Genomic DNA, 26,242 nt, shown 5'->3' on the forward strand with positions numbered 1-26,242 from the left:
GTGCCGACATCCAGTTCTTTCTCAACTTCAGCTTCAGGCTGGCTACGACGAGGTGGTGGTCTGAAGCCACATCTGCTCCTCTCTTTACTCTTATATGCTGCATGGACCTCCTGAATTTCTTGCTGATACAGATGTGGTCAATCTGGTTCTCGGTTATGTGGTCTGGCAATACCCAAGTGGCCTTGTGGATGTTCTTATGGGGAAAAACACTGCCGCCAATGACCAAGTTGTTCCTAGCGCACAGGTCCGCCAGCCTCTCCCCATTTTCATTCATGGCCCCCAATCCATGTCTTTCCATTATATCTTCGTACCCCCTGTTGTCCCTTCCGATCTTGGCATTAAAAGGTCTCCCATTAGGATTGTGATGTTTTTCTGGGTGCTTTTCTATAATGGACTGCAGTCTGTAGAACTGGTCTTTGTCTGCTTCCTAGCCGTCATTGGTAGGAGCGTAGCACTGTATGATGTTCATATTGATTGTTGTCCTCTTTGTGTACGGAGTACTCTCCTGAGGCCAGTCGTTTCTGTCCGGACTGTGTCCATCTTGTTTCGCTTATTCCGAGCAGCGTGAGATTGTAGTTGCTCATCGCTGCTGCTTGAAATGTCTTACCCGTCTCATATACGTCATCTCACGTTACACGAACCAATGTGGGCAGCCCTGGTCGAAAGAAGGGTGGTCAGCTGTGTCGCTTCCAGAGAGACTTCTGGCTTTCACCACATGGCGCCATAGACCTTCTTATCGAAGACCCTTCTCTTCCCTGGGCCAAGGTGTTGATGTCTTGTTTATCTCTTGTTGGCATTTCTGTAACAATATAGTGTTTTACGGGGGGGGGGGATGTTAGCCCCTCGCCCAACCTGGAGGGCCAGGTGCTACTTTTCGTCTGGCCTCTACTCTAGAAACCTGCCAGGCATTGGTTGCAATGGCTGAGGGTATGAACCCCCTCCGGTATAGCCTTCTGAGTCACAGAGGCACGCAAGCCTCACGCAAGATAAGGTAGCAGCACAAGAAGAAGAATGTATTTAACACCTATGTCACTCTAACCTATGGTTCTATATTTGTTGTTTTAACGGAACCACACAGTGACACCGAGCGCTATTAATTGAGCTATCCGGTCTCCATAGACACCTCGCGGTATCTAAAATAGGTAGGAAGTGCACCGAGGGGTGAACACTGAACAGGGACAAAGTAGGCCAAGGACTCTGAGGATCTGTACCATCTTGGGTATTTGAGAAAAGGAAGAGTGGGAAGTGGAATATAATATAGGTTAACAATGGGCCCAGCAGGAGGGAGGGGAAGGGACTACTGTACATAAATACTTGTTCTGTAATCCTGAATTGTTTTCAGGCGACGTTCCAAACACACAAATGTGTTTAAAAAGAAAAAGAAAACTGGGAGAAAAAACAATGGGCCTCAAAGTTACAAGTTTATGAATACAGGTCGCCCATGTTGTGTGTGTGTGTGTGTGTGTGTGTGTGTGTGTGTGTGTGTGTGTGTGTGTGTGTGTGTGTGTGTGTGTGTGTGTGAATGTTATCCATTATGCACTCATTATGACAGCCAAATGAGAAATCCCTTGCAGGGGGGTGCTTATAAATCAACTTCATGTCTGATGACACATAGCACAATATTTATGACCAATATGTTTTTTTTTACACATTTGCATATGTATCACTATCCACAACCTTTCCAGTACTGGATATCACAAATTTTTTATTACTTTCCATTAGCCAATTTCCAGGATTCCCTTGACCATAGAAACCCTAGAAGACGGTTTGTAATGACGTAAGAGTAAGAGCCGTCTTCCTTGTCAAGACCAGTGCCCTTTAGAAAGACCAGTGTAAGTCTACTCTTCCTAATTTATGCAAATGACATGTCGTCAGCCTGTGAATGCAACTTGTTCCTGTTTGCGGACGACTCAGCCCTGCTGGTCTCTGACAAGAACAAGTTGCAGGTTGAAAAAACCCTCAGCACGGAACTAGGCAAAATCTGCATATGGCTCGCTGATAACAAACTATCATTACACATGGGCAAAACAGAGTCCATTCTCTTCGGTTCAAATAACAAACTCAGCAAGACCGACGGCTTCTCAGTCACAGTGGGTGACAATATTGTCACAAGGAAAGACGAAATTACCTACCTGGGTTCCATCCTAGAGGCAAATCTTTCCTGTGACAAAATGGCATCCAATGTAATAAAAAAAGTCAACCAACGAACTAGATTCTTGTACCGGATCTCCTCTCTGGTAAACAAGAATACCCTGAAGACTCTGGCAGGAGCACTCATTCAAGGGTACTATGACTATGCGTGCACCTCATGGTACCAAAGCACCTCAAAGGCGCTTAAAACAAAATTACAAACATCACAAAACAAACTGGTCAGACTACTACTTGACCTGAACCCCAGAACCCACCTCACCCCTGCCCACTTTGACAACCTAGGATGGCTTAGAGTAGACGACAGAGTACAGCAACTTGCAATGGGCCTGGTCTACAAGATACACTATACGACCGGGGTGCCCATGTACATGTCAAAATACTTCCCAAAGGTCAGTGAATACCACAACCACTACACCAGAGGAAGCTCAACAAATCATGTTAAACCCAGATTCGGCTCAAACAAGGGACTAAACACGTTTCGCAATTATGCCACAACAATGTGGAACGCCCTACCCAAAGCTGTAAAGGAATGTGAATCCCTGCCCACATTCAAAACCGCTCTTAAAGAGCACCTACGGGAGGCTGCAATTCGAAACTGGCCACCGTAAATGCCCAAAACCCCCACCACCTCCTAATAGACAGTCTCCTCCCCACCGCATGTATATATTCCCTCCCCGCCGTATGTATATTTCCCTCCCACCCACCCACCCCCTCCTAATGTACAGTCCCCTCCCCATCATATGTATATACTCTGTCAGGATCTAGGGGTAACAGTATTGTATATTTGAATACCGCTTATGTCACAAATGTATCAGTACTAAATACCTATATGTCCCTATGCCATAAATGTCATGTATGTTGTGTATGTCATAAATGTCTATATGAATTGAAAATGGGGGACCCTGATGGAAACAAGACAAACGTCTTTCTCAGGTCTGCATCCCCTTAACAATTGTATGTATTGAGCCGTACTGTATTGTACCCATTCTGCAATCTGTTAAATAAAGTTTTCATTCATTCATTCATTCAGTCACAGAAAATGCTAGTTGCTCACAAGACATGGTACTACTGCAAAACTTGTTGTGTGCACCTACACTGCCACCCTGTGGTGATTTTCTGGCATTGCATAGAAAAGTACAAAGGCAAGCTGTATTCTGTGCTAGTTTTAGTATGTACAATATGACATTTATAGATGTAAGCAACGTGTCTAAAATAAAAAATAGCCGTGGTTTCAAAACACCAGCCCATCTTTATTTTTTTTTAAACAAGACAACAAGAAAAAGACATCTTCAGCTTGACAGGAAGCAAACACACGGTGGTGAACTCATCCTTACAAAGACGGTAGGTGTAGCACACAGGCAAGTTAGACAGATGGTAGAAATGCAGGATGAATAATGACAAATGTGTTGTGAAAAATCCCTTAATATCACAATATTTTCTTCCCTTTAGTAGCGACCCAAGTTCCCAGTTCATATGAGGTTCAACATCTTCAAGACTACAATGTCTATTCATAACAATTTTCACCGTATCCAATGTCAACAACTATTTATCACTTCAATCTACAGCGAGTAAATGTGATTATTATTCAGAAGCGGGCCAAAGGGTGTTCACCAGTCTGCAACAGCTACAACAACAACCAGATGGGAACATTCTGATTCAATCCACGCACTAACACTGCAAATAAGGGGGTTCCCGAGCGCTGAATACAAATATAATTCACTCGAGAATTGATGGTAATATCGATTATTCTATTGTGATATGGTTCATGTTCAATGTGTGCATGTGTGTTTGGGGGGGGGGGATTTCTTCTGTCAGTGGGAAGAGGCTTTTCCATTACCCAAAAAAAATAGATGATTGTGGTGTTTATGCAGCCAGTAACTGGATTTCTGCTAATATTGTAAAAACTGGTGACCTATGGGTTTAAGAGCTCAAAGGGAGACATTCAGACAAAAGAGAAAAAACACATGGGAAGATAAAACAACAGAAAACTCATGGCACTTAAAACCAATAAATATAGGGGGAGGGGGTGGGCCAGACATACTAGAACAGGCAATGTTTGTTGTAAAGCGTCAACACTAGAATCCATCGTCATCAGCCACACTAGACTCATACTCTATCTCATATAGAATTTACCCATCTCAAATGCTGCCCTCTTTATTTGACTATTCAATCACAACTGTTGCTTCCCGAGCAGAGGGCGGGGGGGCAGTTGCAATTGGAGGATCAAGAAAAGAGGGCAGGGTTTGAAATAGGTCAATTCTGTATACAGGAGGATGTGATCACACACATGCAGAGGGTTCAGAATTGCCGGTGTCCTCCTGACCAAAGCCACACAATGCAGAGCTGGATACAGCTCTATATTCAAAAGCCAAACATTCTACACACCATAGAGATCATTCTGTATAAAATAAAAATACCTGTACAAGCTCGTCTGTGGTGTTGTCTTTTAACAGGCAGATATACAAACAGCAGCACACAAGGAAGGGTACACAACTCTAGTCTCACACACACACTTTACAGTAGAATAATCATATACAAATCACCAATAAGTCTCCCATGCTCTTACGCAGGCACACTCTTTAAAAAGGACATTATTCACCTTTGTCTTCTTGCTCCTATTTAGACTGCAGTACTGTGCATCCGTGTCATGTCACCCCAGTAAATATGGAGCCAAAATGCTGATAAAAAAACCAAAGGATCAGCATAACAGGGGCTATGGTTTAAACGTCCCGCGCATTGCGCCGTATTGTGGATATGATGCTGTGCATTGAGCATTAGCATGCACAATATTGGGATGCAGATAAAGAAACGGACAAACTGCTGTGTTAACTGAATAATATGTATGTGCGTGTATATATCTTCATAGGCTGCAAGCCATCATGACTGTATGGAGCCAACATCATTGCCACTACATACAATATTTTCAAGTATGTTATAATTATTATTATTTATTTTTTTAAACATATGAGCAGAAAAATAACGTTTAGTTGCATCTCTCCTGTTAAAAGTTCATGAACCTCCCAATAGGGAACGGGACTCCTGTGGTAGCAGGGTAGGTTTCCTCAAGAGCAAGTGGTCTGTATGCAGAACAGGTTACTGGAAGTCAGTCTGTTTAGTGTATCTGAAGGTAAACTAATCCTGTGTTGCTGTGATAAAGCTTCTTTCAGACAGGGATTGGATTCCTAACGGTGACGGTGAACTGGCAGTTTCCCCCGTTCCGCTGTGCCAAGACATCGGGGTGAGGTTCCAATTTTATGCAGGCTTGGACCGCCTTGGACCGCATTGGTCTGGGAAAGCGGTTATTATCTGGTTGACAGCCGTTACCATGGGGTTGTCGAGGCTTGGTTGGGTGTCCATGGGTACACAGTCCAGAGGCACAGGGCTAGCAACAGGCAGAGGAGAGACGAACAATAAAACAGTAAATTTTCAATTATAAAATACGTTTTACAGACCTCAAATTCTTGACTGGATTGGAATGACTTTGGTCATTGATGTGACTCTCAATTAGGCCACACCACTCAACATTCTTTAGTTACATAATAGAAATGACACAATAGCCCCTTTCACACTGCCCGTTCAAACCAGGAATCTTACCCCATTATGTTGGCATGCCGTTCTGTGTGAAAGGTACCAACACAGAACAGGGGGGGGGGGTGGCATTTTGAAACGGACACCACCAACGTGTTCGCTGTCAAAGACTACTTGTATGACTGACTTGTATCTTTGTTTGGACCCCCAGAAATATTAGTAATCATTTTTGAAAAGTTGTGCATTGAAAGAAAAATAATAAGAAAAAGAAAAAAGACTGCGTCTATCCTATCCATGCTGCGTCTACCCGTCCATCCGACTTGGCCGGCATCACAGCATTCTGTCTGAACACACACGATGGCGACATTATGCCTTCTTTGCTAGTTTCAGTGTGAACAACCCAAAGCCGGCAGATTGGAAGGAAAACGAGATTCTCCATTGCGGCATTATGATGGGATTTCTGTGTTAAAAGGGGCTAATGTGATACAAAATGCAACCATATCATATGTGCAGTCTAATGAGTAACAAGACTAAACATAATTTTTCCATACTTTTCAGACTTACTTTACACACTTTTGATGACCTGGCAATGATAAAATTCATGTTTCTTTTTTTTCAATTTTTCTATTTTTCTCCCATCCCAATTTCGTATTTCCAATTCTCCCCTCCCCTGTCTTGAACATTGCTCGACTATGCCCCCCACTGGTTGGTTGTAGGGAGGATAGAAGCCTTGCATCACGTGTCCCCTCCGGTACACGAGGAGGCAGCCTGTCACATCTTTTCACCTGCCAGCGCGGACTCTGTGGCGAGGTGTAACGCATGGGAGGCTCACACTACCCCCGCCACTTCCTGTCTCTGCTGTGCAGGCGTCCCCCAACCGACCTGTAGGAGTCGCTGTCCACAACGTCCAAATCCCCACCCATCGACTTCCACCCTCTAACTCTGCCCATTGAGTTAGTATGACGGCTGGCCCAAGCCGGAGGCAATGCTGACACCCGGATTCGAGACCGGAGTCTCTTGCATTGGTGACGAGCGCAATCTCCGCTACGCCACCCAACCGCCTAAAACAAATTCATGTTTCATACATTTCCAGACCGGTGTAGGAATCCTGGAAGTATCCTAACGCAAGATATGCAGACATTTAACACATTTGAACCCTACTTCATATATGCCTTGATAAATCAGTTTTATCGCAGAGGAAGCTAGTCGAATACTAATCCAGACAATGCTATTGCCTTGTACGTACACGATTACAATTTGTCTGGAGAATTATCCTACGTTATTCCTACAGAGAAACAATCATTATTATCGTTATTATTACAGTGACATTTTGCAAGTATTATTTATTGTCTGGTGCCGCCTAGTGGGCATTTACTGGAACGTGCGTCTGAGACTGGACAGGTGAGCTGCTTCAGCGTGACGCACTATTTAAGCAACAGTCGGCTTTCACAAAGAGAGCCAACCAAGTAGCAGACAATATTGCCACTGCGTTGCCAGCGGAGTTAAATCAGTGACAGGAAAGCTCTTCAAACAGAGTTTGCGAAGCTCGTTGACGCTACAGGAGACTATGTTGGAGCATTGGAAGAGACCGATGCATCTGCACATGCTACCGTGATAGCCAACGCCACGCAAAGAAGGATGCATGCAAGCAGAGAAAGGCAGCATTGGAACGGAAGGTATTCTCTGAGGTATGGTCCCACTTCGTGTAACCGAAGTTGGTTCCTCTCGAGGTGGAGTTCGAGGAAGCCATTGAGGAGGCTAAGAGACTCAGCTCGCAATGGGCACCCAGAGACAAGAGAGTATTGGAGGGGAATAAGCTCGAAAAGAGACTCAATGCCTTTGAACAAGTAGTAAGAGAGTGGAGGTACCTTATTCTGTAAAGCGGTAACCTGGACGAGGAAAGAGCTGCGTTGTTGGACGAGGGGTCGACCCTCCAAGAGCCTGGGGGAAAGGGTGACGTTGGACTGGACTACGAGGATGAAGTGGCGGAAAAGGTACACGGCGTCAAAAGGAATGGCGACGTGGCCAGCCCAACTTGCCCCTGAAGCGGGCCCCTCCCCGTCCGCCGACGATAAAGGAGCTGTCGCTCATGCCCATTCCTCACCTCCCCAGTGTGACAGCGGTCAAGCAGGGAGCACTTATGAAAGCCCTCTCTTTCCCCCCGGCAGCCATGAGGAGGCCTCCAACGCCGTCCATCCATGGAGTAGGGACTGCAGGAAGTGGGCCTCTCCAGTATGTCGGAGGGCAATCACCCCCACGGGTGAGACAACCCGGCAGTGCACCCCGGTTCGGTCCTCATCCGAACCCCACTGGCACGCCTCAGTCAAGGGGTGACCGCGCCATGCCACCTGGCAAAGAGGGCGCATCGCAGGAAGGTTTTGCACCCCACAGAAGTTCCGGTATGACCACTGGCTCCCAGGGGGCCAGACCTAGAATCAAACTTGCAGCCATAAATCTGCCTAAGTTCTCTGGGGATAGGAGGACCTATTGGCACTGGCGGGATAACTGGGAGAGCACTGCTCTGCTATGGCCTTGAGGACATCGCCAAAGTGGACAGAGTGGTGGACTCTGAGCAGCTGAAGCTGTTCTTCCCACGTGTCCAGCCAGGAGAACTGACCCGGCCCGAGACCATTGACCTGCTCATCAGCGCCCGGGAAAGTTGCTTGGTCCCACAAAGAGTGGCAAGAGTCTGGGATCTGGTGCTGTGGGACGGCCTGCTGGGCAAGACCGAGTGGCGCGCATCGGACCTCTTTGAGGAGGTAGAGTTGACGTCACGCCAGTCATTGACCCATTTCGCGCACTCCATGGGGATGACGGCTGTGAAGAAGCACCTTGCGGCAGACCTGACCAAGAGAGGCTGCCCACCTGGGGGGAAGGAGCAACCAGCATCACTCCCTAACGACCACAGAGTCTCAGAGTCGGCACTCCTGAAAACGGAGAAAGCCTCGAGAGGGACGTCGCATGGAAAGGAGCCTACACCAGGCAGGCCCGGTCTGGTCAAGGTGGGAGGCACAACGCCACGGAGGCCAAACCAAAGACACTGGCCCAAAAGCGCCTCAAGAGGGGCCTCAAGTGGAAGGGAGCCTACACCAGGCAGGCCCGGTCCAGCAAAATGGGAGGCATCGACAGTCAAGGAACACCAAAGTGCATTCGATGAACCATGCCTGGCTGCGCAGGAAGGCGTAGAGTTCCCTGCAACCACCCTGGACAGTCTCGTGGTCCACAAGGATAAAAACGCCAAACTCGGCAGAGTCCAAACCATGGCCCGGAGTGCCCTTACTTCCCTACAGGGAGTGGGTCAGCGTTCCCCTGGCAGAAGAAGCCCACAGGGGGTCAACCATGAGGACGTTGCTGGAACCCTCTCACAAATGAGGAAGTGCAAGTCCGCCGCCAGGTGGACGCCGGGCGGTTCATGTTCAGTTGGCAGTCATGTGTATTCGCATTCTGTGGGGGCCGACAACGTTGAGGATGTCGAGGATTGCCTGTTTCTGGCACAATTTAGGACGTTGAGGATTGCCCGTTTCTGGCACAGTTTAGGACGTCGAGGATTGCCTGTTTCTGGCATAGTTAGGACATCGAGGATTGCCTGTTTCCGGCGTGACTTGCGTCTTTTTTCACGGACGCCGTTGGGCTACCACTGTAGATGGAGTGAAAATAGTATTTTTGTTTCTCTTAACACATTGACCGCCAATCACGTTGTACGACGGGTTTCAAGGTCATGCGAATTCCGCCAATCCACAGCGTACGACGTTATTGAGATCATATTTAATTTTTTCGCCATGGTATTCATAATTCCCTCACCCAGCCTCGGCTGATACAGTGGGAGCCTGCACAACTCTGCAACGCTTCAATACTGCCGCCTGGTGGATGATCGGGCGAGTTACCAAACCGGAAATGGATCTAGAAGATCTCCGTGCATCTGGTAAATGCGTCCGGCACTCACATATTGTTGCGGGACTCTAGACACACATCAGTGTATATGGATCGCTGCCATAACTCAATAATCGATATGATTTGGGCGTTTATTATTATTATACAAACCGGAAATGGATCTAGTCGATCCACGTCAAATAAGTGGGATCTTTTTTCTCCAGTCTCATCGGCGAACGGTAAGAGGACGCTGACGTAATTTTCAGCGTGAGTGTTTATTATTATTAATGCAAACTGCTCTGATCAATATATCACCCATACTACATAAAGCATTTACTGACGATCACGGAATTATAAACGACCCGTCCCCCCCCCGTTCATCCGCGCATGATGAGTCATAACGTTTAGGATCGTATTCAGTTGGATTTTTTAATATAGCGTGTATCACGAATAAACTGCAATCGATAATCTATATTATGCGTTTAGGCCTATAACTAGCGTTCTAGGAATTACTGCAGAAAACGATAAAAACATATTTATATTCTAGACGGTATTTTCGTATGAATCTATGAATGAAAAAGTATAACTACATCCTGAACGATAGATAATCGATGTTGAATGGGCCATAGTAATGTCAATTTAGCAATACAATTTAAAAAGTTATAGCCCTGCAAAGAAGGTAAACATCTCCATAGGCTTAGAGTGGTGGCAGAGAGTGGTATGAGAGGGGCACAATGCCCGGCGGTCAATGTGTTAATGGGTAGGACACTTGGGTTTTGGGTCGTTTTCTTAGCCCTTACGGCCAGAATACTAGGTGGGAGGTGGAGAATTATCCTACGTTATTCCTAGAGAAACAATAATTATTATTGTTATTATTACAGTGACATTTTGCAAGTATTATTTATTGTCTGGTGCCGCCTAGTGGCATTTACTGGAACGTGCGTCTGAGACTGTGGACAGATGAGCTGCTTCAGTGTCGGCGTGACGCACTATGTAAGAGACACTCATAGCCATAGGCCTGTAATGAGAAAAGGCCCGTGGGCGATCTAACTGGCTAACGGTACGTTGCATTGTATGCGCTGATTATGCTGCTAATTATCATTTATGTATGCATAGTACATGTGGCTAATGGATGCCGTTTGTTTTCTGTACATTATAGGTAAATAATCTGATACTGACTAATGACCGATGACTACTAACTAGCTACCTGCTGTCTAATTTACCACCCGGTGGCTGTTTGCTAGTGACATTGGAGTGCTTGAGTGTTTGGATATGACATCCGAATAAATAACATTTAAGCTAAAGTCGGAATTGTTTCCTTTAGTCCGGATAACACAGTTGGTCGCCTGCACCCTTCCAAAGAGGAGATCTAGTTGACGCACATTGACTGTGACTGACTAGATATTTGGACACTGTACAACTTTCTACAAAATGTGTACATATCCAGTGCAATAGCTTGTGGAATACTGACATTTTGTGCAAAAGCAATGTGCAATCTACAATTAACATGCAATCTATTCCAGCACTTTACAATTCAAGTGCAATAAAATGTGTACATTAGCTCAGAAGCACATGAGTCTTCTTATTTAACGGTTTGTCTCACCACATCGCACACATTGTTGTCATTGTCCGTTTTTATGGTTGTAAGTTTGTGTAGTTTTAGTTTAGTAACTTGTCGTCTGTTGTGATTCTGAAATGTGTACATTTGTAATCCGTCTGATCTGTTAACACATTCCCTGCCACGCAATTTGAGCATCTTATACCACTCTCTGCCAGCACTGTAAGCCTATGGAGATGTTCACCTTCTTTGCAGGGCTATAACTTTTTAAATTGTATTGCTAAATTGACATTACTATGGCCCATTCAACATCGATTATCTATCGTTCAGGATGTAGGAACGTTTTACTTTTTCATTCATATATTCATACGAAAATACCGTCTAGAATATAAATATGTTTTTATCGTTTTCTGCAGTAATTCCTAGAACGTGATATAGGCATAAACTCATATATAGATTATCAAATCACCTGCAAACAGGCTGAAAGTAACGTCAGCGTCCTCTTACCGTTCGACGATGAGACTGGAGGAAAAAGATCCCACTTATTTGATTATTGCGTTATGGCAGCGATCGCTACACACGGACGTGTGTATACAGTCGCGCAACAATATGCGAGTGCCGGACACATTTGTCAGATGCACCGGGATCACAAGAGATCCACTTCCGGTTTGGCAACTGGCCGATCATCCACCAGGTGGCAGGATTGAAGCGTTGCAGAGTTGTGCATGCTCCCACTGCATCATACCAGGCTCCGTGGGGTTATTATGAATAACGTGGCGAAAAAATGAAATATGATCTCAATAACGTCATACGCCGTGGATTGGCAGAATTCGCATGAACTTGAAACACGTCGTAAGCCGTTTCCGGCGTGGGATGTGTTAACACCAACCTGCAAAGGGACTACAAATGGAAATAACCCCCTGGCTATTATCTGACATATTTACATGAAAATGTGCATCAATATGTATGTCCCCATTTTTTATAAATAAATAGAATTGTCCTGACTTACATGGAGTCGTAGGATCAGGCAGCGAGGGACATGAGAGCACAGGCTACTTCCTCTTCACGGCAACAACGTCTTCTTCCTTCAGAGTAAACTTTTTCCTCAGGGCCTCCGAGATCAAAGTGGCCGAGTCCTCCTCTCTGAGGGAGGTGCAGCCTCTGTTGTACCTGCAAGGATATAAACCAGATAATTGACCTCCAACTCAAACACTGCCCACTTTTCTTAATCCTCCGATCACAACCGTTGCTTCCCTCGGGACAAACCGATTTGGAATAAAGTATTATACCCCCCCCCCCCCCCCCTCCCCTCTGTGGGGTCGATGTATGCTCCCTTCTGTACGTATTGTATTGTATATGGTCACGATAATGTCGCTTTAATAAATAAATCAATAACATGATGCGTAAACCAACTGAATGTAAAAGCAAGATCTCAAACCGACCACATCATTTTATTCATTTAGGTCGCTTTCACACAGGGGCTGTTTGGTCCGGATTATCGGACCAGAATTCGATAGTCCGGTTTTTCGGGTTTGTGTGAATGCGCGTCGAACTCGGTCCGCGGTCCAAGCAGGCGAACTCTGGTCAGCCTGAAAGCGTGGGTCTTGGTTCGCTTCATCGGACCAAACACGAACCAAATATAGGAAGTGCTTAATTATTACCACTGCTCGCAGCATTCAATGCAAAACAAGCACACTGCATCTATCTATCTATCTATCTATCTATCTATCTATCTATCTATCTATCTAACTGTGCATCTTGGGAAGAAGGAAGAAAAAACGCGGCTTATTATATTGTTATTATATATATATATAACAACGTGGTGTACAAGTTGTTTAGCGAGAGGATGGTGGTAATCGGCTTCAATAGAACAACTCGCCTCCGCTGATCTGAGGGCTCGCAGTCCAGACACACACACGCGCGCGCACACAGGCTCGCAGCCACACACACATTTCCACTGTCCAATAGACAAGCACCCTTTTCGACCGCGTGACATTGTTCAGATAGTTTGGTGCGCCTGACAGATTGCTATGTGAACGCAGGCGAACCAAATGAAGAATGCAACAATGTTGCAACTTCACCACCAGAACCGCACCGAGTCCACCAAAACTATATGTGAAAGCGACCTTAGACTACACATTCAGCCAATCACCCATTTGAGATCCTAGAATCCTTAAAATATAATCCTATAAATAATGAATTATTATATTATTTCCCCCCCTTTTTTCCCATTACTATCAATATGATTATTATTATTATAGTATGTGCATATATAATTGTATATATATATGTCAGGTCCATAAATATTTGGACATCAACACAATTTTCATAATTTTGGCTCTGTACACCACCACAATGGTTTGTAAAAGAAACAATCAAGATGTGCTTTACATGCAGACTTTCAGCTTTAATTTGAGGGTGTTTATATCCAAATCAGATGAACGTTTACAACATTTTCTATATGTGCCTCCTCCTTTTTAAGGGACCAAAAGTAATTGGACAATTGGCTGCTCAGCTGTTCCATGGCCAGGTGTGTTATTCCCTCATTTAATTTACAAGGAGCAGATAAAAGCTCTAGAGTTCATTTCAAAGTTTGGTATTTGCATTTGGAATCTGTTGCCATCAATTCTCAATATGAAAAAGCTGTCACTTATCAGTAAAGCAAGCAATCATTAGGCTGAAAAATCTAAACAAACCCATCCGAGAGATAGTAAAAACATTAGGTGTGGCCAATCAACTGTTAAAAAGAAAGAATGCACTGGTGTGCTCACAACACCAAAAGACCCGGAATACCACGGAAAACAATTGTGGTGGATGATCGATGGTGAAGAAAAACCCCTTCAGGAGGTTGTGCCAAAGTCAATGATCAAGAGAAGGCTGCACCAGAGTGAATAATACAGAGGGTTCACCACAAGATGTAAACCATTGGAGAGCCTCAAAAACAAGAAGACTAGATTAGAGTATCTGCTCATATTCAGCGAAATGCTTCAGAACTCATTGGACGGCACTTCACAGTGCAGATGGACAACGACCCGAAGCTTACTGCAAAAGCAACCAGTTTTTTTAAGGCAAATAAGTGGAATGTTAAGTCAATCACCTGACGGGAATCCAATGCATTTGAAAGACAAAACTGAAGGGAAAATGCCCCAAGAACAAGCAGGAACTGAAGACCGTTGTAGTAGAGGCCTGGCAGAGCATCACCAGGGAGGAAACCCAGTGTCAGATGAGGTCTATGGCAGGGCTCGAAATTAACATTTTTACTTGGTAGCACTGCACAGCAAAAACCTAGGAGCACCCACTAAAATGTAAGGAGCACCAACAATATATATGTAATATATTTTTGATTGATAAAAACAACAACAATATAACAATACTGTAATTAGGGATGGGTATCGTTAGGATTTTATCGATACTACTACTCTTATCGATACTGCTTAACGGTTCAGTACTTTATCGATACTGTTACAAAGGGTCAGATTAAACCGAATATATATATTTATTGCTTGATATCCCTTGTATAATGTTTGTATATCGTCTGATATCCCTTGTATATTCTTTGTATATATACACGGAATATCCCTTTACCTAGGTACAAACCAGACCATAATATTCGTTCTCCTATTGGACAGCGACCCCTAGGCGCCAACGACCATACCCCCAACGACGAGTTCAAAGCCACCGCCAAGGCTTGTCTCAACATGTCCAGGTTTGCGCAGTAATACGAGACAGAACTGAGGTTGGCACTAGATTATTCACTTTACGTATAAATACGGCGCAGGTGGAAAGCAGCAGCAGTTCACTTAGTTCAGTTCATTCAGTTCATCATTCGTTGAGTACCTAAACGTTGAAGCCTTCATCACGAGTCAACGACCAAGTGAAGTGAGCAACCTTTGCGTCTAAATAGAGCACTTATAACATGTGCGAATAGGATAGTAAAAGTGTCAGAGTTTAGTGAAATAACGTCAAGTTCGACCTAGTTAATGTGAAGTATAGTGCACAGGAGAATCTACACCGGCGAATGCAGAGCCTTTTCCGGCTGGATTATATTGCTTTGGTACTGTGGCTGCTGGAGCAGAGAACCGTCTACCCCACTGCTGTGTGGGATCTACCCTGTGAGGAGCACCATCGAGCCTGTCTCTAGGAAGAGGCTGGCTGGCTTTCATCCATGCTGTCGAGCATACTTGGATTATAGCTGCTGCTTTGTCTGCCGATCAAGGGGAGTACAGTACCGACTCCCGTAGCTGGAGCTTATTGATTCCTCGTTGACCCAGACTTTTGCTCCCGAACATTCTTCTACCCTGCCGGCTTACAACCGGAGGGAACCCCCCTAGTGTCTCCAGCTGACTACGAGTGTGCCTTATGTAATTCTTATGCTACAGGTGGCGTCAGTTATACCCATCTTACTATGCTCATGGACTTACGCTCTTGACCTACTTAAGTGTTCTTCGCCTTATAAGCGCATTCATAATTCTCAATTCTGTAACCTATCGTTGCTGCTATAATAATAAATCCCTCCAAATAGAACTTTAGGTGTCATTGTTGTATTCTTGTGTGGGTGTTCACCAGATATACCGTGTACTGTATGGCCAGTAATTAAAGTACATAACTAAGTAGTGGTTTAATAATACCATACTCTCAATACAGTCAGGGAATTGTACCCCTCAGTTACAGATACTCTTATTTTTTTTTTTTTATCCACTTTTTCTCCCATTTTTTCTATATTTTCTCCCATCCCAATTTCGTATCATCCAATTCAACCCTCCCCTGTCACAGACGCTGTTTCTTGCCTCCCACAAGCCGGCTGCAATGTGGACTAAGTCATACATAGCACAAGTCCCCTCCGGTACTTGAGGTAACAGCAGTCGCATCTTTTCACCTGCGCAGCTCGATCTCTCAGTGGCGAGGAGTAACGCGTGGGAGGCTCACGCTGCCCCCGACACTTCCTGATTCTACTGCGCAGGCGCACCAACAGACCTGTAGGAGTCGCTGTCCACAACGCCCGATTCCCACCCATCAGTTTCCCACCCCCTAATACGGCCAATGTGTATTAGTACGGACGACCAGCTAAACTGAAAGCAAATGTGGAGCGCTGGGCTCGAACTGACGAGCCCAGCGTCTCCAGCATTTCGTGGCGAGCGCCTTGCCCACTATGCCACGTAGCCGCCCTACTCTTATCGGTTCTTTTAGATTATTATTATTTAATAAAAAAAATTATACATTTATTATTTGAACGGCTTAAGGCTATATCTGTACTTGATGTTTGTTTGTTGTGTTGCATATTTGAAATAAACTTCAATCAAATCAAATCAAACCCCTCCTCTTAAAAACAAAAACCTGTGTTTAACCTAGCCATCTATAAAACATCATGCTAAAAATGTGAAACAAATGTCCTACTCCCCTAAAGAAAGAAATACATAGCAAACATGACTCAGTTATCCAATAGTGCTGCTGCTTTTTATTTTGTTAAGATCTAAAAGACTACAATATGACAGGAAGTGCGCCGGATACCTAACTTAACGTAACATTTTCAACAACAGATCAGATTGCTGCTAATTAAACACTAGTATGAACTCGACATTGTACGTTACTCCGTTTCAAGTGTTGCTGCCACCGTTTCGTCGCAGATGGATGGTACACTCTGTTAGCTCCGTAGCTAATCCGCGCTGTTGCATCGCAGATGGATGGTGAATGAATGAATGAACATTTTATTAACAGATTGCAGAATGGGTACAATACAGTACGGCTCAATACACACAATTGTTAAGGGGATGCAGACCAGAGAAAGACGTTTGTCTTGTTTACATCAGGGTCCCCCATTTTCAATTCATAGTGGTACACTGTTAGCTCCGTAGCTAATCCGCGTCAACAAGAGAGGGGGGGGGGGGGGGGGGGGTCGCACCAGAACAATTATTTTGACTCGCACGAATGCTCCCAATTATATTTTGAGGTCGCACAGATACAATTTCGGTCGCATATGCGACCAATTTGGTCGCAATTTCTAGCCCTGTATGGGCTCCAGACTTCACGCTGTCATCGACTGCAAATGATTTGCAACCAAGTACTAAAAGTGACAATTTGATTTATGCTTGTTAGTTTGTCCAATTAGTTTTGGTTAGGGCTGGGCGATAAAACGATAATTATCGCGATATATTTTAATAATCAATATCGAAAAGAAAAAAAAACGAAATATATATATATTTTTTTTTTACCTGCAACAGGGCAGTTTTAAAACCAGAGACAGTGGACAGACTTGTCTTTCTTGCCTGCAACTTAAAGTAATGGCTTTGCTTGTCCAAATGACAATACTGACTGTAACTGAGGGGTTACAAAACCCTGACTGTATTAAAGATTGTGATAGATTAAACCACTGCTAGGTATGTACTTTAATTACTGGCCAGACAGTACATCGAATATAGATGGTGAACACTCACAAGAACACGGCATTGACAAAGAAATAGTATTTGAGGGTATTTTATTATTATGCAACATTAGGTTACAGAATGAGAATTAGGGTCGCGCTTGTATGGCGAAGAATATGCATAAAGTCAGTCAGCAGCATGAGTCACTGGGAATAGCAGGATTCCTACGATGGGTCTAAGCTGACGCCACCGGTCGTATAATAGCAACTATATAAGGCAACGCTGGTACCGCCTGGAGACAATGGGTTCCCTCCGGGGTGTAAGGCCTGGAGGGTAGAGGAATGTTCGGATACTCAGTCTGATTCAATGAAGAATAAAGAGACTCCACGTACAGGAGTCGGTCCTTGTAAATCCCACGATCAGCAGCAAAGCAATAACTGTAATCCAAATGCTCGATAGCAATGATGACATTTCAACATAATGTGGAATGTGTAAACAAGGGTATGCCTAATGTCCTGGTGATTTAAAACAAACGCATTTGTTATGTTCCTTCAGTGTGCAGTAGGGGGTGTTGTGTTATGCCTGTATGTGTGTGTTATCGTTTACCGTTATTGCCACTTGTTATGGTTCTGTGCATTGATAGCTCTTTTTTATTCTGTTTCTGCACTTTGATGTGCCTGGGCAGATATGTGACAGATAGTTTTATTTAAAAAGTGAAAACTACATTAATTTGCGTTTGTTTAAAGTTTTTCATTATCAAAAGCTAAAAAAGGTTTTAAATAGGCTGCCGAAAATGTCCCAAATAGCCCGTCTACATTTCCTGGTTTTAAAATCTGGCCCAATTGAATAGCCTGGTGTACAGAGCCAAAATTGTGTCAATGTCCAAATATTTATGGACCAGACTGTGTATATATATAAATATATATATATCATTATTATTTTTTCCCATTACAGCCTTGAGCTGGGTGGGGGGCAGTTATACTATACTAGTCTCTTTTTTGTGTTATAAAACTGACAAGATAGAAAACGCATAAAAAAATATTAAATAAATGAATACATGTAAAAAAAAAAATATATATATATATATATATAATATACAGTATATATATAAAGAAAGCCTATGTAGAGTCTTCATGAGGAGATGAAGAGCTATGAAACACGAAGGCCAGATCCATACCTGTCCTTGCTCATCTTCATGCGGTTCATGTCCTTCAGGATGTCCATGACGTCCGCAAAGCTGGTGGACTTGGACAGGGACACCGTGTCCTCCTCCGCCTCCCGGAAGTCCATGCTGGGCCTGTCCAGGTTGAAGGTCGCCGAGGCCGTCATGGAGACGGGCGGCAGGGGGTCAGGGACCAGCTCCGACACCACAGACACCACGTCTTCCTCGTCGTCTTCCTCCTCCTCCTCCTCTGTGACATCGCTGATGACGAAGGAGGCGGCGGCGGTGGCCGCGGGCTGGTAGGGCGCAGTCTCAAAGGGTGCCATGGAAAAGCTCATGCTGGTGTCATCGGGTGACAGCAGGTCAGGGGTCAGGGGGTTGGAATCTGGGACAAAAAGAGCGGGGACAGAGTTCAGGTAGGTTTGATATTGTAACAATCTGTAACTGTGACAGTATTGAAAGGAAAGGGATTGGTCAAGTAAAGCACTAACTCCACATGGCCTCTCTCTGATGAGAATAAAGCACACCGCGGGACACGCCAGTGTGCTTTTAGTAGCTCTGCAGCAGTCACCATTACCCGGAACACATGCCATGGGCGAATCCAAGGAACACAGTCTATTTACATACAGCATCCAGTATCTTTTAACACTTTGAGCGCCACTCACGGCTTTTCCGCTGGTTGAAGGCCCATCACGAGAATATTCGTGAGATCAAATTTTTTTAGCGATCTGAAATCATATTTCATCAACCGAGGCGACCGTTGGAAATCCAGCTGCCCCCGGCTCTCAGATGTGAAAAAAGCGCCCCCTATCGTCTCCCAGATGGTAAATCACCCTTTTGGATTGGACTCAATGAAAATGGATGGGGGAAAAAAATATTCCAGTCCACATTTTACTTCTCACTCATGCATCCGGGGTCTACCAGCTCAGACTGGAGTATCAGAGTCGCGGGGAATAATGTGTTATACAGTATACACGGTCGATCAATCAAATCAGCGATTTTTTTCAAATGGGGATCAGGAATTGGATTAAACCAGTTGGATACCATCTGATCTCAGGTAAGGAATCTATGTTATCAGTATTAGGATAATCAGACCCGTTTTCACGGATATATAAGCTTTTATGCGATTATGGTGATAGGCTGTTTGACTCTGCTCGCGGTCAGAAAATAGGAGAATCGATTTTCAACTGGCGGCACGAGCGTGCATAAGTACACATATACTATCGATCATCTAGCGTTTATTTGAAAACGATTCATAAATAGGCCGACAAATGACAACGTTCTAGAATATTCCAGTAAAGGCGATTATCATAGAATGTGTTGTTTTTTCTTCGAAAACGAGTAGTTTTCAAAATGCTATCAAACACAATCGCGATAAAAACACAATCTGCTTTGACAATGTTGACTGGAAAATGATTATTTGATAAGCGACGGGCAGATTAGACACATAGCCATAATTTAAAACAGATTAGGCGATAATTAGGGATGGGTATCGTTAGGATTTTATCGATACTACTACTCTTATCGATACTGCTTAACGGTTCGGTACTTTATCGATACTCTTATCGGTTCTTTTTGTTTCTTTTTTTGCAAGAAAAAAAGACAATTAATTAAGAACAGAATCAACATTGCTTTATTATTTATAAATACAACTTTATAAATAAGTATTATAAATAAATATAATTTCTTCAGCAACAGCAATGTTCTTTTATATAACTTTATAAATAAATATAATAAATTAATATAATTTCTTCAGCAACAGCAGCAACAATGTTTTAAATGTGTCTGACTCTGAATTATAGACTTTTTATAATAAACAACAAATGCAAAAGGCTAACAGAACGGTGACACTCGTTCACCCTATCCTCTGTCATCCTTCCTCTAGCTGCTAGGGAGAAAGGACTTTGGGTGGTGGAGGGAGGTAGAGGAGGAGGATGTGTGGTGGCCCTGGGCTCACTGGCCTGGGACATAGTGGCTGACGCCTCAGCTTGACGATCTATAAAAAGTTTAGATTGTAGTATTTGTAGCTAAACAATTGTTTTGTTTATTAGCCTATTTGTAATAATTCGTTATTAGCCTAGGCAACTCCGTATCTTGGCTTACGGTTACGGCTGCAGTGGATGCAGATGGAACACTGCGCGCAAGGCAGTCGAATACGCGCATTTCTGCACACTAATATCATGTTTTGCCAACAGATGTTTTGATAAATTGATTTGCTCGTATTTTGCCACCCTTACTGGCAAATGTTTTGTTGCACTTGTGGCAACGTGCATTGTCGGCATTGACCCTTGTAAAGTATATCCATACTTTAGAACGCTTCGCTCTATCCGCCATGATCACGACTCAGTGCATGCAGAGCTGCTGTCTGTGTGCAGAGCGCTATAGCACGGGGCGTCGGGGACACTTTCATTAAGGAGTACCCGTATGTAGGACCCGTATGTCTATGTGTAGCACTAGCGAGCGACTCGCGAGGAGACTCGCTGGCTGCGGCTCGCTTCTCGTGCAGAGACAGAGAGAGGATCGTTCGCAACTTTTAAATAATAATAATAATAATAATAATAATAATAATAATAATAATTTCTCTAGAGTATCGATAGCAGTACCGAGGACGTCAGAGCTTATAAATACTCCGGTATTTTCTAATATAGAACCGGTTCCCGTTTAAAACCGGGGTCCGGGGGGCATCCCTAGCGATAATAACGTTAACATTGGAGCGGATTTGGGCACTCAAGCGGTAAAAAGGAAAACCCGGACTGGCACTCAAAGTGTTAAAGTACACGACTTGGCAATGAGACAAATATCGAGCATAACAATAACACTGGAGGCCATTATCAAAGGTAGATCCTATTACACACACAACATCATGACATTGGCAGCACTGTTCAATTGACCAGTCTCAAACGCCGGCCCCTTTTCTGGTTCCTCGAAACGCAACTATTGCTTGTCCAAGGGAAGCAACGGTCGTGATTGGAGGGTCGGGAAAAGAGGGGGCGGAGCTTGAGATAGGTCAGAACAAGGACACAGCACAACAACAACAACTTGACTTAATATGCAGGCCTGGGCCCTCATTTATCAATGGTGCGTACGCACAGATATGTGCGTAATCCGTACGTACAATCATTTCTAAGAAAAGTCATATCATTTTGAACGTGTGCTTGACTTTGTGCGTATATCTACGCACAGCTCAGAGCATGCGTACCTGGCGCCCAGTGGTAGAATATGAAGACTACAACGCGGAAATAAGCTTCCGTGCATTAGTTTCAACACTGGCGTGTTCTGTATGACCCGTAATTCATTATAGTTAATTGTAAAATAGTGACAGTAGTGTAATTATAACGGGCTCACGCGCGAACAAGAGGTTGGCCTGCTTGTTTGGCACGGGGGGCAGACGCAGAACACCCACCTCCAAACGCGATTAAATATTGTTTAAAATAAAATGCGAAATACTATTATTTTGAATAGTTAGAATAGATGACCTCCGTTGAAACTTCACTGAGACTAACAGTCTATTTGTGAGCTCCCGCACAGACGTGATAATAATAATAATAATAATAATAATAATAATAATAATAATAATAATAATATAGAATAAACGTTTAATTGTCATTGCACACAAGTATACAACGAAATTTCAGGGGAGCTCCCACAGACCGTAGTACAATATATACATGAAACACATAACACTGTACATATAACAGAATATTTTAAATAATAAAGTGCATGATGAGCGGTAACATAGTGGTTATCAAGTCCAGGTAAGTGCATGGTGCATGTGAGGGGACAGCTCATAGCTTCTTTATATAGCGCCTTTCAAGAGACCCAAGGTCGCTTTACATAGGGGGGAAAAATAACAAAGTAACAAACATAGTGGACAGACACAACATATAAATATGATGATGGAATTCAAGTTCGCGTTTTTATTGATCACATAGGCAGGCTATACATGGCATAGGCTACATGGCAGTGAGATTCATTGTTCTTGTACTCTCGTATTATTGTTATAGTATATGCTATTGTCAAGAAGGAAGTACATTATTCTCAATTGTGGCTTTAATTCGTATAGCCGAGAAGCAGTCTCCTATCAGCTTCATTAATCCCGACCCATCTCAGCCACAGCATAACTGAGACCGGCTATGGAAACAAATCATAAATAGACTACTGTAAATAAAATAGCCTAGGATAGGCTATAGCAGGGGTTCCCAACCTGTATTCCACAGAGCCCCACGATTCCTTAAAGACATATGAATATGATATGATATAAAGGTATACTGGTCCGTCAGCGAGGAGATAGCCCACAGCGGATAGCCATTAAATGCCATTTGAGAATATAGGCTATTAAGGCAAAACGATGGCCTATAGCCTATACATTATTTAAGTGTAAAGATACAAGGACAACAGTTATATTAACACTTTGAATGCCGTCGACGTGTATTGTCATCTTATCATGCCCCCCGTTGAGTGCCGACGACGTGTATTGTCGTTTGATTTTTTTATTAGCGATCTGAATTTATATTTCATCAACAGAGTGTCCCGTTGGTACAGCAAACCCTCTAGGAGCTCAGATGGGAAAATACCGCCCCCTATCGTCTATCCCTGTGTAACTGCAGCCCATTCTATTATACTGCCGGAGCCAACTGGCTCCATTATGCTGGCGAGCCGTCTGATGAACATGGAAGTGATCGCGAGATAGAAAGCAGCGTGGAATATATATTTACAGCAGCCAATAATCAATCAATAAACACGATCGATATTTGGAATGGTGATCAAGAATTGGAATAATCTTTTTGGAGAATATCTGATCTAAAGTAAGGAGTCTATGTTACCAGTTTTAGGATAATCAGAGCTGTATTCACTGAGATATCAGCATGTGCCGTGTGTGTGTATGTGTGTGTGTGTGTGTGATCTTGAGGAAATGAGAGAATCGATTTCTCAGCCTGCCTCTATAGCGTGCATAAGTACACATATACTATCGATAATCTAGCGTTTATTTGAAAACGATTCATAAATAGGCAGACAAATGACAACGTGTCTAGTGTATTCGAGAATATTCAAATAAATGGCGTTTATGGGGGAATCTTTCAATTTTCAGAAATTTTTCGAGAGAACGATAGCTTTTCGAAATGCTATAAAAAGGATATGAACCGATTAAAAAAACAATCCGTTTCGACAATGTTGACTGCAAACAAGTCATTGATAAGAGACGGGCAGATTAGACACATAGCCATAATTTTAAACATAGATTATGCGTTTATAACGCTAACATTGAAGTGGATGATGGCATTCAAGGGGGTAAAAAGGTAAACAAGGCCGGCACTGATAGTGTTAACGATCAAGTTAGTTTACTGTATGCAGGCGCGGGGCTCCGTGTGACATGTCTGTGCCATGCTGCGTTATGCGCAAATTACTGTTGCATAATGTAGGCTATGCATATATAATTTATATAGGCTATACCTAATACCGACATCAAAATAGATTGTATGCCTCTACAAATCATATTAAACCATGCAGGTAGAAAATTTTTCGGAAAATCTGTCGCAATTTGGAATAAAATTGACTGAGAACTGGGGCGGCTAGGTGGTGTAGTGGGCAAGGCGCTCGCCACCAATGCAGGAGACGCTGGGTTCGAGCCCAGCTCTCCGCATTGCTATCAGCTTGGCTGGTTGTTCATACTAACACAATTGGCAGTGTTAGGGGTGGGAAAGCTGATGGGTGGGGATCGGACGTTGTGGACAGGTCGGTTGGTGCGCCTGCGCAGCAGAATCAGGAAGCGACGGGGGCGGCGTGTCCCTCCCACGCAGACCCCTGCCGTTGAGAGATCGTGCTGTGCAGGTGAAAAGATGCGACGGCTGCTTCCTCGAGTACCGGAGGGGACACGTGATGTAAGGCTTCGTCCACATTGCAGCCGGCTTGTGGGAGGCATGGCCTAACAGCGTTCGAGACAGGGGAGGGTAGAATTGGACGATACGAAATTGGGATGGGAGAAAAATTGAAAATGGGAGGAAAAAGTAGATAAAAAAAAATTGACGGAGAACTTTAATCCCTGGGTAATCGAACTTTAAAAGAACGAAACGAAAAAGGGCATTCATATTCCAGCATGGTTATTATTAATGACACCAACGCCAAACAGTGGTTAACGGTCTTTATTAGTGTTTGCGCTGCCCAGGCAGCAATGGTCTTTAGGAAGTTAATAGATATCATATCCGACATCACCGTGTACACGTCTGTCAGCATGTCGCGTCGCGTATTTCTCCCACGCGTTCGCTCGGTTTAGTCCACTTTTCCACATTTCATGGGGGTGTTTCATTACCGTATATGGTTAATTACGGGCAGTTCTATATGCAAATACTTAAAATCTTGCACAAGCTCGGAGCGTAGAACAAGTGGCATTTATCAACACTGAGTACTTGCAGGTGTGCGTACGACCTGTGTACGCACGTGTGATAAATCCCGATTTTTCTGTGCGTAGAGACATTCTAAATTCTGTGCTTAAGAACGAAAATAGAACACTTTCTAAGCATTGTTGATAAATGAGGGCCCTGGCCTTTTTGAAATGCCTTCTGTTTTTAACTTTTCACAGAGCATTGCCATAACAACAATGGAAGTTCCAACCCATGAGGCTAAATAATTTGGGGGAAGTTGTAGGCTTTATTAACACTTTGATCGCCAGGGTTAAATTCATAATTTACCATCCCTCGCCAGGCCTATTTAACATGGAGAAGTTCCCCTTCTTTGCAGGGCTATAACTTTTTAAATTGTATTGCTAAATTGACATTACTATGGCCCATTCAACGTCCTATATCTATTGTTCAGGGTGTAGCAACGTTATACTTTTTCATTCACATATTCATACTAAAATACGGTCTAAAGTATAAGTATATTTTTATCGTTTTCTGCAGCTTTCTCCAGAACTTGATTTATAGCCCCAAATGCATTATATTGATGATGAAATACAGTTTGATAGGAATCTGTGCGAGATAAAAAATGTCAACTGGACGTGCTTCTAGGAGTTACTAAGTATGATCTGATGTTGACCGGATGGGCGGGGGGTCGTTTATAATTCCGTGGCCAACATTATATCATTCATCTAGTGTGGGTGATATGATCATTAGAGCAGTTAGTATCGAACGCGTTGAAAAATAACGCTGGATCTTACCGTATCTTCCTCGCGCCGTTGGACGATGAGCGTGGAACTGAAATATTCCTATTATGGGATGTAGAAATATCCGATCCATTTCCAGGTTGTATAATAGTATATACGTCCAAATCATGTTGTTTATCGAGTTATTGGTAACGGATTGCTATCTGTTGTGATCAGCTCGAGTCCTGAGACTATTACCGAGTGATCGGACCGAATTGAAATGAGCACCAGCTTTCATTTCCTGTTTCCGCCCTGGGCGAGCCGCCGATCGGCCACCAGATGGCGCTCTTGAACCGTTGGAGAGTTGAGAGGGGCTCAACAGTACATATCATGTCTCCGGGGGAGAAATATGATTTCGATCACAGATTTTTGAAATATTGATATCAAAGACGCTGCCCAGCGTCTTCGGCAGAATAAGCATGGCGGGGAAAGACGCTGCCCAGCGTCTTCGGCGATTAAAGTGTTAAACATATGTC

At 43.7% G+C, this 26,242-nt stretch overlaps 1 protein-coding gene across 1 annotated transcript in view; it reads right to left on the minus strand.

Moving 5' to 3' along the window:
* Nucleotides 1-3,380: 3,380 nt before the first annotated feature.
* The window catches only part of mtfr1l (mitochondrial fission regulator 1-like), a 57,726-nt gene continuing 34,864 nt past the window's right edge, over nucleotides 3,381-26,242 (minus strand). The window contains exons 6-8 of the mRNA XM_084310495.1: nucleotides 18,644-19,013; nucleotides 12,117-12,277; nucleotides 3,381-5,533 (exon numbers count right to left, since the gene is read on the minus strand). Of these exons, the coding sequence (XP_084166621.1) occupies nucleotides 12,160-12,277; nucleotides 18,644-19,013 (488 nt within the window). The 3' untranslated portion in view covers nucleotides 3,381-5,533; nucleotides 12,117-12,159. The remainder of the gene's footprint in view (nucleotides 5,534-12,116; nucleotides 12,278-18,643; nucleotides 19,014-26,242) is intronic.

Source organism: Notolepis coatsorum (genome assembly GCF_963971535.1).
Source record: "Notolepis coatsorum genome assembly, chromosome: 3".
NCBI lineage: Eukaryota > Metazoa > Chordata > Actinopteri > Aulopiformes > Paralepididae > Notolepis > Notolepis coatsorum.